The following is a 15829-nucleotide window of genomic DNA, read 5'->3' as shown; positions in this document are numbered from 1 at the left end:
ACAGACCCTCCAATTCACACAAAAAGGCTTCTATGTTCCTCCCAAAACAAAACTCTAGAAGACTAATTTCCTAGCTTTTGACACAAAATTAATATTGATTAAATAAGCTAAATCTTAAAGGATAAAACAAACACATTTAACCCAGGATTAACAAACAAGGTTTTAGTCAGTTCAAAATGAAGACGTGTCAGATTTTTGCCTGTGCTGCTAAGTGTCATGATCAAAGTTGTTCTAATTAACAGCCCAATGAATTACACATAAAATTTTAAGTGCCTGGCTTGTTTGTATGCAGAGACTACTCAGTTTAAAACCTGAGGGAGCTCACTGAGGATTACTTGTCCTATTTTCTACTTTGTGTTTGCCTTTTTCACCTTATTGTAAAGATTAACAATGTCAGAACTATTAAGAAAGGGATAGAAAATGAGACAGAAAATATCATAATACCACCATATAAATCCTTGGTATGCCCACAGCTTGAATACTGTGTCCAGTTCTGGTTGCCTCATCTCAAGAAGGATATAGCGGAACTGGAAAAGGTTCAGAGAAGGGCAATAAAGATGATCAAGATTATGGAACAGCTTCCATATGAGGAGAGTTAGGGCTGTTCAGTTTAGAAAAGAGGTAACTAAAGGGGGGGGAACTGATAGATGTCTATAAAATCATGAATGATGTGGATAAAGTGAATAGAAAACTGTTATTTATCCTTTCCCACAACACAAAAACCAGAGATCACCTGACGAAGTTAGTAGGCAGAAGGTTTAATACAAACAAGAGGAAGCACTTTTTCACACAATGCACAATTAACCTGTGGAACGCTCTGCCATGGGATGTTGTGATGGCCAAAAGTATAACTGGATTAAAAAAAAAGAACTAGCTAAGTTCATGGACGATAGGTCCATCCATGACTCTTAGCCAAATTATCAGAAATGCAACCCCATATTTCTGACTGCCAGAAGACAGGAGTAGATCAATCCAACTGCCCTGTTCTGTACACTCCTCCTGAAGCTCTGGTACTATCCACTGTCATACAGTATAAGGGGCTTGATGGACCATTGGTCTGATCCAATATTGTAGTTATGTCATGTAATACAGAAAAACCTCACTACACTAAAAAACTAAGTGAATTTACTTTGTATATTGGTGGTTTTTATATGGACATTTAATTTTTGCCTCCTTTAAAGAATGATGGGAAGCAAAAAGACTTCAGGAATTATTTACTGCTGATGTTAGTCAAGAATTAAAACAAACACACACAGATTTAACAAATTTTTACTTCAAACAATGAGTTATAATTTGCCTTAAAATAAATGGGATCACATCCAACTAATCTTACAGTCTCAATACCCTGCCAATTCATCCAGGAACTAGGATGGCTGGGGGACAATTTAAACCATGTATTATAATGAAGTTTTGCCTGTGGTTCAACCTACATTTTCAGTGGGTTATAGGAGCAGAGTATATATAGCCTAACCACAAGAGAATGCTAGGTTTACGATGGCTAAAACCACAGAGATCCTAAACACTGTCTATATAAAATGGTTCAAATAGTTAAATCCCCAATGTCTGCCATGAGGCATATTAGGAAGGCAGAAAAGCCACAGCAGAATTCATTAGAGTGCTCTACCAGCTGCACACCTCACACACTGTGCAGTAACCCACCTTGAACCTCTCATTTCTTAAAAGGCATACATGGATTTACAGACTCTTGCTGTGCAACGTAAGCAAGCTTATTAGAATTTGATTTTTTTAAAAAGAGTTTTGGATAATATCGATGTTTATTTTTAAACTTTTATTTTTATCCATTTAAATTTTCACAGTTTGCACAAAATTATGGGTTTTACACATCCCCCCCCCCCATTTTATTGATGTACATTTTCAGAGTTATGGGAAACTGTGAAGGAGCAAGCAATAGGGGAGACTGAAAATAATTTAAAAGATTCAAAAAGTTAAAGATTTATAACCATTTATAGTCATTAAAACAAATAGTCTACATCACAAGTCAATATCCTTAAATCAAACTCTCAAGTTCAAGTAGATTACTTTGTTTAATTGTAAATTTAAATAATCATCTATTCAAGTATTTTTTCATTAGGTTGAGAGTGTCTGAAAAACATCAACATTTACCATTTAAAACCTAATAATTCCAAGCCTAAATATAAGGTAAGCAGATGCTGGTGCAGGTTGTCTCGAGGTATTTGGGTGGCCCGTCCAATGATGTGATCTACTTCTCTGGTTGAGTGTCTTTATTTGGTGATGGTGATTTTGAGTGTGTTACGGTGTATATCCCAGACTTTCTCCTCCGAGTACACTCTGTGGTCTCTGAATGCCTGGCTGTAGATATCAGATTTCTTGGTGTGTTTGGTGTGGTAAGTGGATCTATGAAGGTTGGTAAGGTGATCAGTGGGTTTCTTATATATAGTTGTCTGTAGGGTTCCATTGTTGAAGCTGATCGTGATGTCCAGGAAGTTGTTGCTAGTGTGGGAGTATTCCAGAGAGAGTTTAATGGATGGATGGTAGTTGCTGAAGTTGTGGTGGAAATCTATGAGGGGGATGAAGTCATCTGTCCAGAGGATGAAAACATCATCAACGTATCTCAGCTACATCATTGGTTTTATGATCCATTACAGAAAGTAATTTGGAGATTTAAATTTTAATTGCAACAAGCATTGTTTTGATTAGTTGACTATTAATGATTTAAACAATTTCAACCATGGCCTGTTCAGATGTAAAGGGGTGGGGGGAAATCATTCCTACTCTATGGCTAGTTTAGGGTTACCATATCTATTAAATAAAAAAGAGGACCCTCCACGGGCCCTGGCCCCGCCCATTTCCCCAGCCCCACCCAACTCCGCCCCTTCCCCGCCCTAACTCCGCCCCCTCCTCCCTCCCACTCCCAGCCACGCGAAAAGGGCTGCCCTAGCGCTACCGGCTTCACGGTTTGCCGGGCAGCCCCCAGACCCTGCGCCCCCGGCCGGCACTTCCCCAGCACAGCTGGAGCCCGGGAGGGGAAGCGCCCAGCCGGGGGCGCAGGGTCTGGAGGCTGCCCGGCAAACCGTGAAGCCGGTAGCGCTTGGGCTTCAGGCAGCCCCCTTGCCTCCGGACCCTGCGCCCCCAGCCGGGCACTTCCCCTCCCGGGCTCCGGCGGCGCAGGGTCCGGAGGCATGGGGGCTGCCCGAAGCCGGTAGCGCTGGGCAGCCCGGCTCTTAAACAGAGCCGAAGAGTCAGGGGAGGAGCAGAGCCGCCATTTTCCCGGACATGTTCGGCTTTTTGGCAATTCCCCCCGGATGGGGGTTTGAGTGCCGAAAAGCCAGACATGTCCGTGAAAAAGAGGACGTATGGTAACCCTAGGCTAGTTTCATATGCATAACAGTTCGGATGCTGAAGTATAGTTAAACCTTCTGGCAGATGACGACAACAGAGTTAGAGATTGGCCTGGGCTGCAAAGTTTGCCTCTAAATTTAAAGTTTGAGGTGGTGTTCTTTTGAAGAGATTATGCTATAAATAAAGAGAACTGTGGGCTCACAGGTCACAGCTGAAACTGAAATCAATACTAATAATTCAAACAGTAACTTTATAACAACCTCTCCACGACACTGTATGCTAATATTCGAGGAAGCATACAGAAAGGTATCACTGAACTTATAGAATTAGCTATAGAAAATTCCTCATTCTCAGAAGAAGTCCAGACATGTAGGACTTCGGAAATATCTAATTGCCTTGTTAACAATCATTCTGCCAAATGCTGCAACAGCCCAACACTGTGCCATATGTTATTTTAGTGTGTGTGTGTAAAATGGCATATTGTCTTCAAAATTTTCAGAAGTGCAATCACCTCTGCTGTTCAAAGTGAAAGCGCATTGCAAAATTAGTTGTTTAAGTGAATTTAGAGCTTTACCAGTTAAAAAGAATTTTCCCCAATGAGTGCCTTTCTCCAACTCTACACTCTCTAGATGGATGATGTCTGCCCTCTTAAGCTTTCCATGCAGAGGGAATGAATACCAGGATTCTAAAACCCCAAGTCCTTACAACACAAATCTGTGAAGCACTAAGTAGTATAATCTGTTCTCATTTGCATCAGTTATTATGGGAAAAGGAAGAAGATAATGTCCGGAGAACCACTATAACATGTTAAAATATTAGCTTAAGATTCTTTGCAGGATACAGCACTCAGTTTTCCCATTCACTTTTCAAAGCAAGTGGCTGCCAGGAACACCTTCAGAATAAGTTTTTTGATATCCTACACAGAGAGAGGATTATGACAGTATTCAGGATTAAACTAAACTGCTTTCTATATACCAAGTACTTTCAGGAACCTGGGATAATCCATGCAGCAGGTCCCACAAGGACACACTTCTCTGTAGGGTCCAATCACTGCAGATCAGACTTTTAATAACTAGCATTCTGCCTCTTGCCTAGCCCAGTTTAAGACACACCAGATGTCAGTTGCTGCTGGAATAAACACTAGTTTTGCGACATTATCCAAAAAATATTTTCCTCCCAAATATAGTGCAGATGCTAAATAAGTCATTGCTAAAGCAACTCTGTCTGAGAATCCATTCTTGAGGTTCGCCCACATAATGGCTATGATGTAAAAGCATGCCAGATCTTAAAAAGTCAGACAGTCAGCAAGTCCTCCAAAATGGACAAATGGAATGAAACTTCCTTTAGTTTCAGGTACCATGGGTACCTCAACTAGTGAGAAGCAGAGATGAAGTTCCCCAATGATCTGATTTTTTTTTTTTTTATAACTCTGTAGATCAAGTTAAAACTCCAGCTGGATGAAGCTCTTGAACCTACCCAAGTTCTTTATTTTCCTGATGGCTCGATGCTGCATGAAGACTCTGGGCTGAGGAAAATGGCGGCCACAAATTAGGGAAGAATGACAGCAACTACAGCTTTTATAGCAGTAGGGTTTCTCTGCAACACCCGGCTCCACCTTTCTTTTTGCCTCAGGGATCGCTACATAATTTAAGACACGATGCTGGGCTGCTTTAAATCCAATAATGATGGCATCTCTGTTTTAGGATTCCTGTAGGAAATTGCTGTGCAAGCTGTGCCTTTGGCTCCTCTTCTCCATATACACTCTTTTGGGGTGATCTCATCCACTGAGAGCTTCAACTACGAACTTTGTGTTGATAACTCGCATCTATCTTCCTTCTATCCAATCCTATCTCTCTGCTTCCTTCTGAATAGCTTGCTGTCAAACTTGAACTTAACATGGCACAAATGGAACAAGTTATTCCTCCTCCAAAACATTTCCCACTCTCTCCTATTCACTACTGCTGAAACAACCACCATCCTACAAGTCACAAGGCCAGAGCTGGGTAATTATCTTTGACTCCTCTATTCTTCACAGTCAGGCTGCGTTCAAATCATGTCATTCATTTCTTCCTTTCAGCACCTCCAAGATCCCACTCTTCCCTGCTCAGACAGCAAATGGTCTCATCTAGGTCCTCAGCATTTCTCACTTTAATTACTGCAGCCTCCCTTTCTTGGTGGTGTTCCTGACACCCAAATTGGTCACCAACGTCAATTTACTATTTTCCTGGAGTAACATGATGCATCAGCTATTTGAATATTCTCTCACCTGGTGAGTGTCTAGAACAGGGGTAGGCAACCTATGGCACAGGTGCCGAAGGCAGCACGCGAGCTGATTTTCAGTGGCCGTCACACTGCCCAGGTCCTGGCCACCAGTCTGGGGGGGCTCTGCATTTTAATTTAATTTTAAATGAAGCTTTAAAAGCCTTATTTACTTTACATACAACAATAGTTTAGTTATATATTATAGACTTATAGAAAGAGACCTTCTAAAAATGTTAAAATGTATTACTGGCACGCGAAACCTTAAATTAGAGTGAATAAATGAAGACTCGGCACACCACTTCTGAAAGGTTGCCGACCCCTGGTCTAGAACGAGGGATTTCACCTTGCTAAAATGCTAGGGTAGGCCAGTTTATATGCTTTTTAGCTTTTGTTTATTGTGTGATATAAACTCTCCTTTAAAATTTCCCCGAATCAACACCCGCTATTTAAATTCTGCTGGTAAAAGTACAAAGTATAAAATATTCCTTTGCTTGTTCCTTCTCTGAACACTTTCTAGTTTATCAATATCTTTAAAATAATGAGATGTCTGGAACCTAATACAACATTTCTCAGTGTGATCACGCTAGAAGTGTACAAAGACTATAATCTCTAGGTCACATAACACTTCCTCTTTATATTTAGTACAATGCAGTAACCTTTAGAATACCATATCCAATTGCAAACTCACTTCTAGCTAAGTGTTTCCTAGATGTACTAGCTTACACTTTACCAAGCTGAATATCTTTTTTTTTTGCCTACAGTTCTGATCTCACTAAGCACTCGTGTTATTCTTCTGTCCTCACTGATATTCTGATCTCCTTCCAAATTTCATGAACAATTTTCATTAGTGTGCTATGAACTCCTTTTTGTAGATTATTAATGAAGATATTAAATATCACCAACCTAACTGATCCTTGCTATATCCTACTATATCCTCTCTCCAACATAATTATTTCTTTATGGTACTGCAGCCAATTTCTAATCCATAGTGGTATTTATAGTTAAGACAGTTTGTTATAATCAAAGATTTAGTGAATTATCAAATGCTTTATTAAATCCAAATACACACTTTTCTTTAATCCATTAATTTTGTAATTCTATAACAAAGCAATCAAGTTTGTCTAGTGAAAAATATTCTCTCTAAGCTTTACTGCTTATTTTCATGGTTCCATCACCATCTAGATTCTTAGTGATTTTTTTCTAGTCTCCATATTTGCGTCAGAAGTTAGAATAAAGACAGCAACAGAAAAACTCTTCTGATTTTGAGTATCAGTACTACACTTACTTTCCTTCCATTTCCTGTTAATGCCCCAATTTTCAAGCCATTTTCAAACAAGAATTGTCAGTAGTACAAGCACAATTTCTCTACTTGTTCTATAAAGCACATAGCCCAATTATGGGTAGTATTGAAATATGCATCACTCCAATTAGCTTGTTAGGCAATTAATGCCATAGTAGGCAAAGTCTAAACTGACTTAAGCATTCTAGTTTTACAGGTGTACTTGCCTGTTGTATGCTGTCCCCATTAACCATATGAGGTAGAAGTGGCACTTCGTTCATTATAGGTGTGGCTTCTAATGGAGGCGGCTGGTCGGCCATCATGGCTAAAATAACCATTCATTGACAGCGTCGCACATCAACCACCTGCTGAAATGAAAATACAGAATCAAGATCAGGAGCTTTTTTATTTTAATAACTTTCTTACTAGCCTCATTTTTATAGAAGTTTGTCCTTCATATGAGGTGTCTATCTTTGAAAAGAAAAATATAGCAGCGTAGATTCTCTTCTTCAGAAGAAAGATTTTTTTTATATTAATTGGTTCCTTTACTTACACCACTCATACCAACTCACTGACATTTGAAAGTCCCAAGAACAAAAAGACGACTTCCTTATTCCACACACACACACACACACACACACAAAAAAACAATTATCCCAAAGATGTTAAAGTCATTTCAATTTGAGACGAAAAAAGTTACTACAAGAGCCATTTTCAAAATCACTGCAACTTTAAAAAATGCACAAATTATTGGTAATTCCAAGGATATTTAACAGGTTTGAATTTGGAGCAATATTTATTGGGTGTATCTGTAGGCCCACTACATTACAGACACACTAAAAGCCCAAAACATTTTCTTGAGCGTGATGCTAAGGAACAGACTTGTGCCATACAGAACCTTACTTCTGTAAGTAAGTTCCTGAAATTCATTATATGCATCTTTAAACTGAAACAGCACTATCACGGAGACATCAGAAGTAAATAACTAACTAGGGCCCTGTGTGTAATACAGTTTCACAGCCATGTAAATTACTGCATAAAGGTGGGTTATTTTAAAATTGCTGAATTTTTACGCTCCAGAATTTAAGCTTCAATAGAAAGAATTAAGTTTCTAAGTCGCCAGTTTAGCTCACAGAGTGGTACAAACCTCTAAGAGTTTTTACAATGCAGTTGCTTGTTATCAATAGAAATGTCTGCCACAAACTGAAAAAGTAAAGTTTAGAGGCAGCATAAAATAAATCAAAAAGTTAGTAGCAAGAAAGACTGACTGGACTGGGATGGCCGCATTGGAGAAGGAAAGAGGAGTGCTGCACAATTCTGGGGTCTCTATTGTATATTTATGAGGTCTAATGTGCTGCATAGGATAACAGGATACAGGAAATGCTGTATTACATTTCGCTGATATTTCTTTCTCCCTCTCCACCTTCTACAATTTAGACAGATTACTACAATGCAGCCTTGAGTATTTCAGTTTATTAAATTAGCATCTTGCATAGACTGAGTTAACTCAGTGTATAATAGTAAGTTCTCTTTTAGTCTGCTGCATCACACTCCATATTGGGAAAAAATGATTCCTGTGATTATTTCAACACTTAATGATGCATTTACACCATGGTAGGGTTACCATACGTCCGTTTTTTCCCGGACACGTCCGGCTTTTTGGTACTCAAATCCCCATCTGGGGGGAACTGCCAAAAAGCTGAACATGTCCGGGAAAGTGTTCTTGGGGGGGGGAGAGCAGAGAGAGCAGCCAGCTCCGGGAGCTCGGGACAGAGCTGGGTGCGGCGCGGGGCTGGCAGGCTCTGTGGCTGGCCATTGTGCACAGGCTGAGAGCGCCGGGAGCAGCCCGCCGGGAAGGTGCTTAATCAGCCTGGCTGCAGCAGCCTCTGGGCAGCTGAGCACAGCCACAGCCTGCAAACGAGACCCGCCTGCCGGCCCCCAGGCTTACCTCCCGCTGCCTCCATCCCCCAGAGGGCAGCTCAGAGACACTCGGAGACACAGTGGACGGGGCACAATTTTGCAAAGCTCAACAAAAGTGTCTGCTGGGATGAGCCGGCGGTAACCCTTTGGCTGCCAGCACGGGCTGCAGTGAGCAAACCCAGCTGCACAGACCTATCGGCAGCTTGGGGCGCTTTCGAAACGTGTTGGGAGCTGTTCAGCCAAGCCACAGCTCTGCCCTTTGCGTTTTCTTGTCATTTACCTGGGACACTGGCCAGCAGCACCTGGGATCCTTGTTACTTAAGGCAAGGCTGACCCATGTGCTTAACTTTACACGTGTGAGTGGGCCCCCAATCTGAAGTTGAGTGGCTGTGCCAGGGTTTGCAGGATGATGGTTTAAAGCAGGAGGCTGAAGAGGTGATCGCTGAGGGTTGTAGTTTCACTGGGGTGCTCAGTTCACCTGCATGCACTAAAATGACTAATAATCTAGCTTGTATTTGTTCATTTGGATTCAGTCATAAAAAAAGAGTGCTAGAAACCAGCCCTGGGCCCCCTGACAACAATTAAATACACATCCCTATCAGATAGCGCCCTGCCGCACCACAGCATATAGGATCATCCCCGCCAATAGGTGTAGCAGCAAAATCATCCCTCATTTCACTCTGCCCTGACCTCACTCCTGCAGCTCCCCCCAGACACCTCAGCTCTGTGCAGCTGAAGAGCGGAGCTGCCCGAGCGCTACCGGCTTCACGGTTTGCCGGGCAGCCCCCAAATCTCCAGACCCTGCGCCCCCAGCCGGGCGCTTCCCCTCCCGGGCTCCGGCTGTGCTGGGGAAGCACCCGGCCGGGGGCGCAGGGTCTGGAGATCTGGGGGCTGCCCGGCAAACCATGAAGCCGGTAGCGCTCGGACAGCTTCGCGTGGCTGGGAGGAGGGGGAATGTGGGGCGCTCAGGGGAAGGGGTGGGGACTTTTGGGAAGGGGCGGGGCCAGGGCCCTGTGGAGTGTCCTCCTTTTTTAAGGTTTAAATATGGTAACCCTAAGCAATGGTAGGAGCACTAATGTAGAGTGACTGATGTAGTTTGTCACCATGCCATCTAACCGTGTTCAGAGTAGCTCTACAGTGAAGGTGGGAGAAATCCCTGAAATCCTTGGTGCATACAAGGTCAAAGAGACCTACAGCATCTAACTGAAAAACATTCCCTCACTCAGAGGAAGTTCCCATGATAATTGACATAGTAGTAGTTTTAGTTCAAAGCTACTGTAACTTCTCACAGCACAGTATTATGAAATATCAAACAGTACCAAATACAAATAATGTAACTGGACATCAAACACCTTTTAGCTTTGCTTTTAGCAAAGGAATTTTAAGAGAACAAATGGGACTGCACAGGTGTGAGGGCAGAAATTGTCCCACAAAGTTTATTTTAAGCATGCCAACATTAGTAAGTTACTTGCATCCTGAATAAAATAATCGTTCACTAAGTGATATTTTTGATCTGCTGCAAACAAAATGTACTGATATCTGATTGCATATAATTATTCCACGTAAAATAACTGTATTGTAATGTTGCCATTAGCAATCCTTAAAGTAAGAAAGTCACATGGCTTTCACTGTACAACTCCTGTTTTTATTGGTTTAAAGCTAAATAATTAAAATTATCCATAGCATGATTTTAGCATACATGAGTCATCCAAAATTTTGCAAAACTGTCTGATCTAAGAATCAGTCATATCAGAAGATGGAAATAAATACTTAACAGCTAAGAAAAAACCCTTATGGAAACAGCATTCAAATAATGAATAAAAATATCAAATTGTAAAAATAGGTATACAAATTATCCTAACACCTGCAACTTCAAATAAATATTTAAAGTTTCTATCCCAGTCTCAAACTTCTAACATAAAATAATGTATCCTGGGGAATACTGCAACCTCGAGGAAATTTCAAATATAAATACTACTATGTTGTGGCAGCCTTAATTCAGAATGCTCTTATGTCTGAAGGTGTACTTCTATTGACAATTTTTAAATGCTACATTATTGCAGCATGAAAGTAATCAGTGTAGTAAAATACAAGTTTTCAGCCTTTACTCACTCATGTCCTGTGGTGTCCCAAATCAATTTTTCTGATTATATACTGTATATAGCGGGGGTATGAAAGACGCAGGCTCCACGCAGCCCGCGGAGTTATTTGCTTCGGCCCGCCAAGCTCCCCGCAACCCCCGCAAGTTATTTCCTGCGTCCGCCAAGCTCCACTCACCTGCCGCCCCCCCCCACCCCCGCCGCGTCCCCGCTCCTCTGCCTACCTCCAGGCGCTTCTCACTGCCAAACAGCTTAGCACTTTCCAGGAGGGAGGAGCGGGAAGCCGCACGCTCAGGGGAGGCGGCGGAAATTTGGGGAAGGGGCTGGAATAGGGGCAGGGAGGTGGCGGAGTTGGGGTGGGGACTTTGGGGAAGGGGTTGGAATGGGGCGGGGAAGGGGTGGGAAGAGGCAGGGGCGGGGGGAGGCGTCAGTGATGCGGCTCCCATGCCAATGTACTAGTCCTCATGTGGCCCTCGTGGTCATTTGAGTTTGAGATCCCTGGTATATAGTAAGAATTCACAGCCCTATTATTTCTTCTGTTACAGTGGTATCTAGAGGCACCAGTTATAATCAAGGCCCTATGTACTAAGTGCTGCAACTTTGTATTTCTTGCATTAACAGTTTGGAACAAAGCTTACGCTAGGGAAAGAACCACAAGCCAGAACAGGAAAAGAACAGGTTAAAATATATTTAGTAAGTCAGATGTATGCAAGTGGGCAGGGCCTGATGAAATTTGTCATAGAGTACTTAAGGAACCAGTGAAAGCAATCTTGGAACCGTTAGCAATTATCTTCAACAACTTATGGGAATAGTTAAGATCCCAGAGGCCTGGAGAAGGGCAGTAATAGTACTGCTGATCCATATGTCTAGATTTGACAGATCGGTGGTGAAACCTCCTCTTAAGGGCAGGCGTGTATATCCTCAGCGAGCAGAGGGTAGCCCTGGAATCTTTCAAGGTATGGAGGGACTCATCGTCTTCTATTGAAGAGGTGCAATTAATCGAAGGGGAGGTCCTTGATGGTATTCTGGACCTCCCTAGGGACCCCTGATGTATAGAGCCATGACTCCCTGAGCATGACTAATCTAATGCTAAACAGGTAAACTGTTAAAACTACAGTATTTACAAACTAGATGATTTTTATTTAGTAAAACGAAGCCAAAGCTGCAGACACTAAAGATCCCGACTCAGACCATGTGGTGGGAGAAGGAACTGGAGAGGCAGTCTGTCTGCCCTGCTCTTATCCCCTCAGTCAGAGGCATGATGCGAGCCAGGGTTCGTGCACAGACCAATGGACAATACTTTCAAGTTTAGTGGCTCTAAGCGCATGATGCGCATCAACAGGGACCATCACTCGAAGAAGAAACTTTACTTTCCAAAACTTCAACCCCATTTGTCATTGGTGGGATATGCTATTTTAACAAAATTTATTAAGTGAGTCTAGCTTAGTCTGTTGGCCAATACTGCAACGAAATAGTGCAATGATTAAACTTGATAAATTATTAGCTTAATATCCAAGTTCTGGTTTGGTAAAAATTAGTTTTTGTAAGGCTTGAGAAAGCTATTTGCACTGAATAAATCCACAGGCCACCCTTTTACTATTAATAAAAGATGAACTAATACACAAATTCCAAAATTCTGATTTAGGTCAATGTGAAGCAGGAAACTAATTCCATCATGGATTGTGCTATTTTGTAGTTTTCCAAGTTGCAAAAGCATTGTGACAGTCTGTATCCCTAAATTCACCCCTTTTACAACAAAACTATAACGGATTTTGTACAAAGTATGCCTTGTGAGGGATCATTTGAAGACCTGATGTGCCAATCATTATTGTTCTGACAAAATAGGTGACAACATTGCACGTAAAAGTTATAAGATAACATTATTGAGACATATTCCAAGTTTAGAAAAGCATGCACAAACCAGTTCCTCAAAGACAAAACGCACACTTACACCACAGCCAGGTGTCAACATAATCAAATGGACTATCGCCTGGTTAAGCAGCCATTCTTTGGCCAAAGGGTGTAAGTGAGAAATTTACATTTTGGCATTAGAACAGCTTGAGGTTCCCATGCAAACAGACTGTGTCATGAACCTCAGCTGGAGATGATTTTCAAAGAGGCAAATAATTATAAAAGGTGAGACCAGAGAAGACAAATCCTCTCTCCCTTTAGGTCTACTCACAGCAACCACAATACCTGAGGTATATAGGAAACAGGTTGGGGAGAGATCCTGGCTGAAAGATTCAGCCAGTAAAACTACTAGAACATGTGGTAAGATAGACTTTCAATTTGAATTCACTTAGCTTGTTAAGTTAGGTATTAGTTTGCATTTTACCTTTTATTTCTTTATAACCAATTCTGACTAAGTGATTACAAGGCATTAATCTATCTTTCTGTAGTTAAACTTGTTTTATCTAAACCAGTGTGTGTTTGGACTGAAGTTGGTTGGGAAACTCCATTTGAGATAAGGTTTGTGCAGATAATTTTCTCTTAATTAAATAATGGATTTTTAATGAGCTTGTATTGTCCAGGAGGGTAATGTGCAGTACAAGCACCACATTTCTAGGGAGAAGTCTGGGACAGGGAATTTGCTAGTGTCGCTCTGTACTGTAATATAATTCAGGAGTGGCGGGCTAGAGCACTCAAATACCACCACTGGGAGTAATTTACATGCTAGAGGCTGAGCATGAGCAGACAAGGAGTGGTTGCTCTCATAGCGAAGTAGTGTAAAAGGCACCCCATTTTGGAAAATTGAGGAGACAGTTGTTCAACAGTCCAGATTGTACCCTAGGGAATGTCACAAGCATATTCCGAGAATTAATCAGTGGGCAGTAGCTACATTTTCTGGGACTCTGTCACCGTACAGTGTAGGCTTTCAAGTCAGTATGCAATTTAACTTGTTAATTTTAGTAAAATTAGATTTTACAAATGTAATTCTTGCCAGATTCATTTCTCTACAGAGGTTTCCAAATGATGTATTAATTGGAGGATCTGTTTCCAAACCTTTGTTTAGTTGGAGTATGAATTAAAGTCTGGTATAAGATGCACTCTGCTATTTTTTAAAATAAAGAAACAAGGCTTCTATATTCTTTTGATACCCACAAGAAATAGAGTTTTGATTTAGTCTACCAATCTGCAGTGCTTCCCACAAACAAGCCATCAACAGCACGGTTTTGGTAACAGAATCTTAAAACCAGTAAAACATCAAAATGCATCATCCATCCCTAAAAGTAGTTACTCAAGTTATTTTCAGTACATATTCTTTTTAAACTTTAGTAACTGAAGTCAACTGCACATATAATTTGGCAAATGTGCTTGAAAAGTGAAAAATAGTAAAATACAATTAAATCAAATATTCTAACTTTTGTATCTAAGTATCTTTGGTTCTGGTAGACTTTATTATGGAAGGTACAACAATTGAAAAAACTTGGTTATGTTTGCATTCAACAATACTTCAACAAGCATCAGCAAGCCTCACATTTTTGTTTCAACTTTGTGTAGTAGTTCATTAAACTACACCTCTACTCCAATATAACACTGTCCTCGGGAGCCAAAAAAATCTTACCGCATTATAGGTGAAACCGTGTTATATCGAACTTGCTTTGATCCGCCGGAGCACACAGCAACCCCCCCCCCTCCCCCCCGAGCACTGCTTTACCGCATTATATCCGAATTCGTGTTATATCGGTCAGGTTATATCAGGGTAGAGGTGTATCTGGATTAAGTGCAGTGTAATATGTACACGTTATGGTCACACATTTACTTCTGTATTATGCTGCTTTGTTCTAATACAGTTTTCAATCCCTTTCAACACTGGCATTTTTGAGATTGCCAGCCAAATTAACATTTAGGAAGATTCTCCTATAGCCTCCCAAGAGTTGAATTCTAGAATGCTGGATTACTGTTTACACAGAATTGAGGCAGCTAAACTTAGATACCCTATGTGTTGTATGCATAATATATAAAGATTCATAAACTTTCTCTCACACTACTAGAAGATCAGGTAAAAGTAAGTAGGTAAAAAAAAGTTTCCTATTTAAACTTCCCCATCAGAAGTACACTTGAGTAATTCAATATTCTGATGGTATAAATCAGGTAATCATATTTAAAAAGAAAAGTTACAAAAGAAAGCAACATTTTCCATAGGCAGTCTCTATTACAAAGGCTTCTAAGAAAAACAGAGAGAAGTCTATATGACTAGCTTCCCACAAAACAAATACTGTATATAGCAGGGGTAGGCAACCTATGGCACGTGTGCTGAAGGCGGCACGTGAGCTGATTTTCAGTGGCACTCACGCTGCCCAGGTCTTGGCCACTGGTCCGGAGGGCTCTGCATTTTAATTTAATTTTAAATGAAGCTTCTTAAACATTTTAAAAGCCTTATTTACTTTACATACAATAGTTTAGTTATATATCATAGACTTATAGAAAGAGACCTTTAAAAAACGTTAAAATGTATTACTGGCACGCAAAACCTTAAATTAGAGTGAATAAATGAAGACTCGGCACACCACTTATGAAAGGTTGCCGACCTCTGGTATATAGCATTGTGACTGACCTCACTTGCAGATACAGGAAAAACACAGAGACTGACGGCTGAAACACCAGCCTTCCCTTCTCTCTTGCTCCCAAAATTCTCTAACACACGCTGCTGCGATTATTATGAATTCCCATTGACTTGGGCCCAGTATTACCAAATGCTTAAATGAACACAAGGGGTCCAAAAGTAGGGGGGGGGTCAACCACACAGATAACAAGAAATGGGTAGCAGTGGTTCTCAAACTATGGGTCAGGACCCCGTTTTAAATGGTGTTGGCAGGGCTGGCATTAGACTAGTTGGGCGTTGGGGCTGAAGCCCAAGCCCCATCCCCAGGCCTGAAGCCCAAGCCTGAGGGCTTCAGCCTTGGGTGGCGAGACTCAGGTTACAGGCCTCCCACCTGAGGGCTGA

The 15829-nt window shown here is 41.3% G+C and overlaps 1 protein-coding gene across 9 annotated transcripts in view; it reads right to left on the bottom strand.

The window, feature by feature from the left end:
* LOC101946264 (fibronectin type-III domain-containing protein 3a-like) overlaps positions 1–15829 on the bottom strand; it is a 57621-nt gene that overhangs the window by 24674 nt on the left and 17118 nt on the right. For 5 of the 9 annotated variants that reach the window (XM_065556541.1, XM_065556536.1, XM_065556538.1 and 2 more), the window contains exon 2: positions 7090–7227. In XM_065556541.1, coding sequence (XP_065412613.1) covers positions 7090–7109 — 20 coding nt within the window. In that variant the 5' untranslated portion in view covers positions 7110–7227. Of the gene's footprint in view, positions 1–7089; positions 7231–15829 lie in introns of all 9 variants that reach the window. The other 4 variants (XM_065556540.1, XM_065556537.1, XM_065556539.1 and 1 more) reach the window with 1 other exon arrangement.

Source organism: Chrysemys picta, chromosome 9 (assembly GCF_011386835.1).
Source record: "Chrysemys picta bellii isolate R12L10 chromosome 9, ASM1138683v2, whole genome shotgun sequence".
NCBI lineage: Eukaryota > Metazoa > Chordata > Testudines > Emydidae > Chrysemys > Chrysemys picta.
This window is presented reverse-complemented; position numbering and strand designations above follow the sequence as displayed.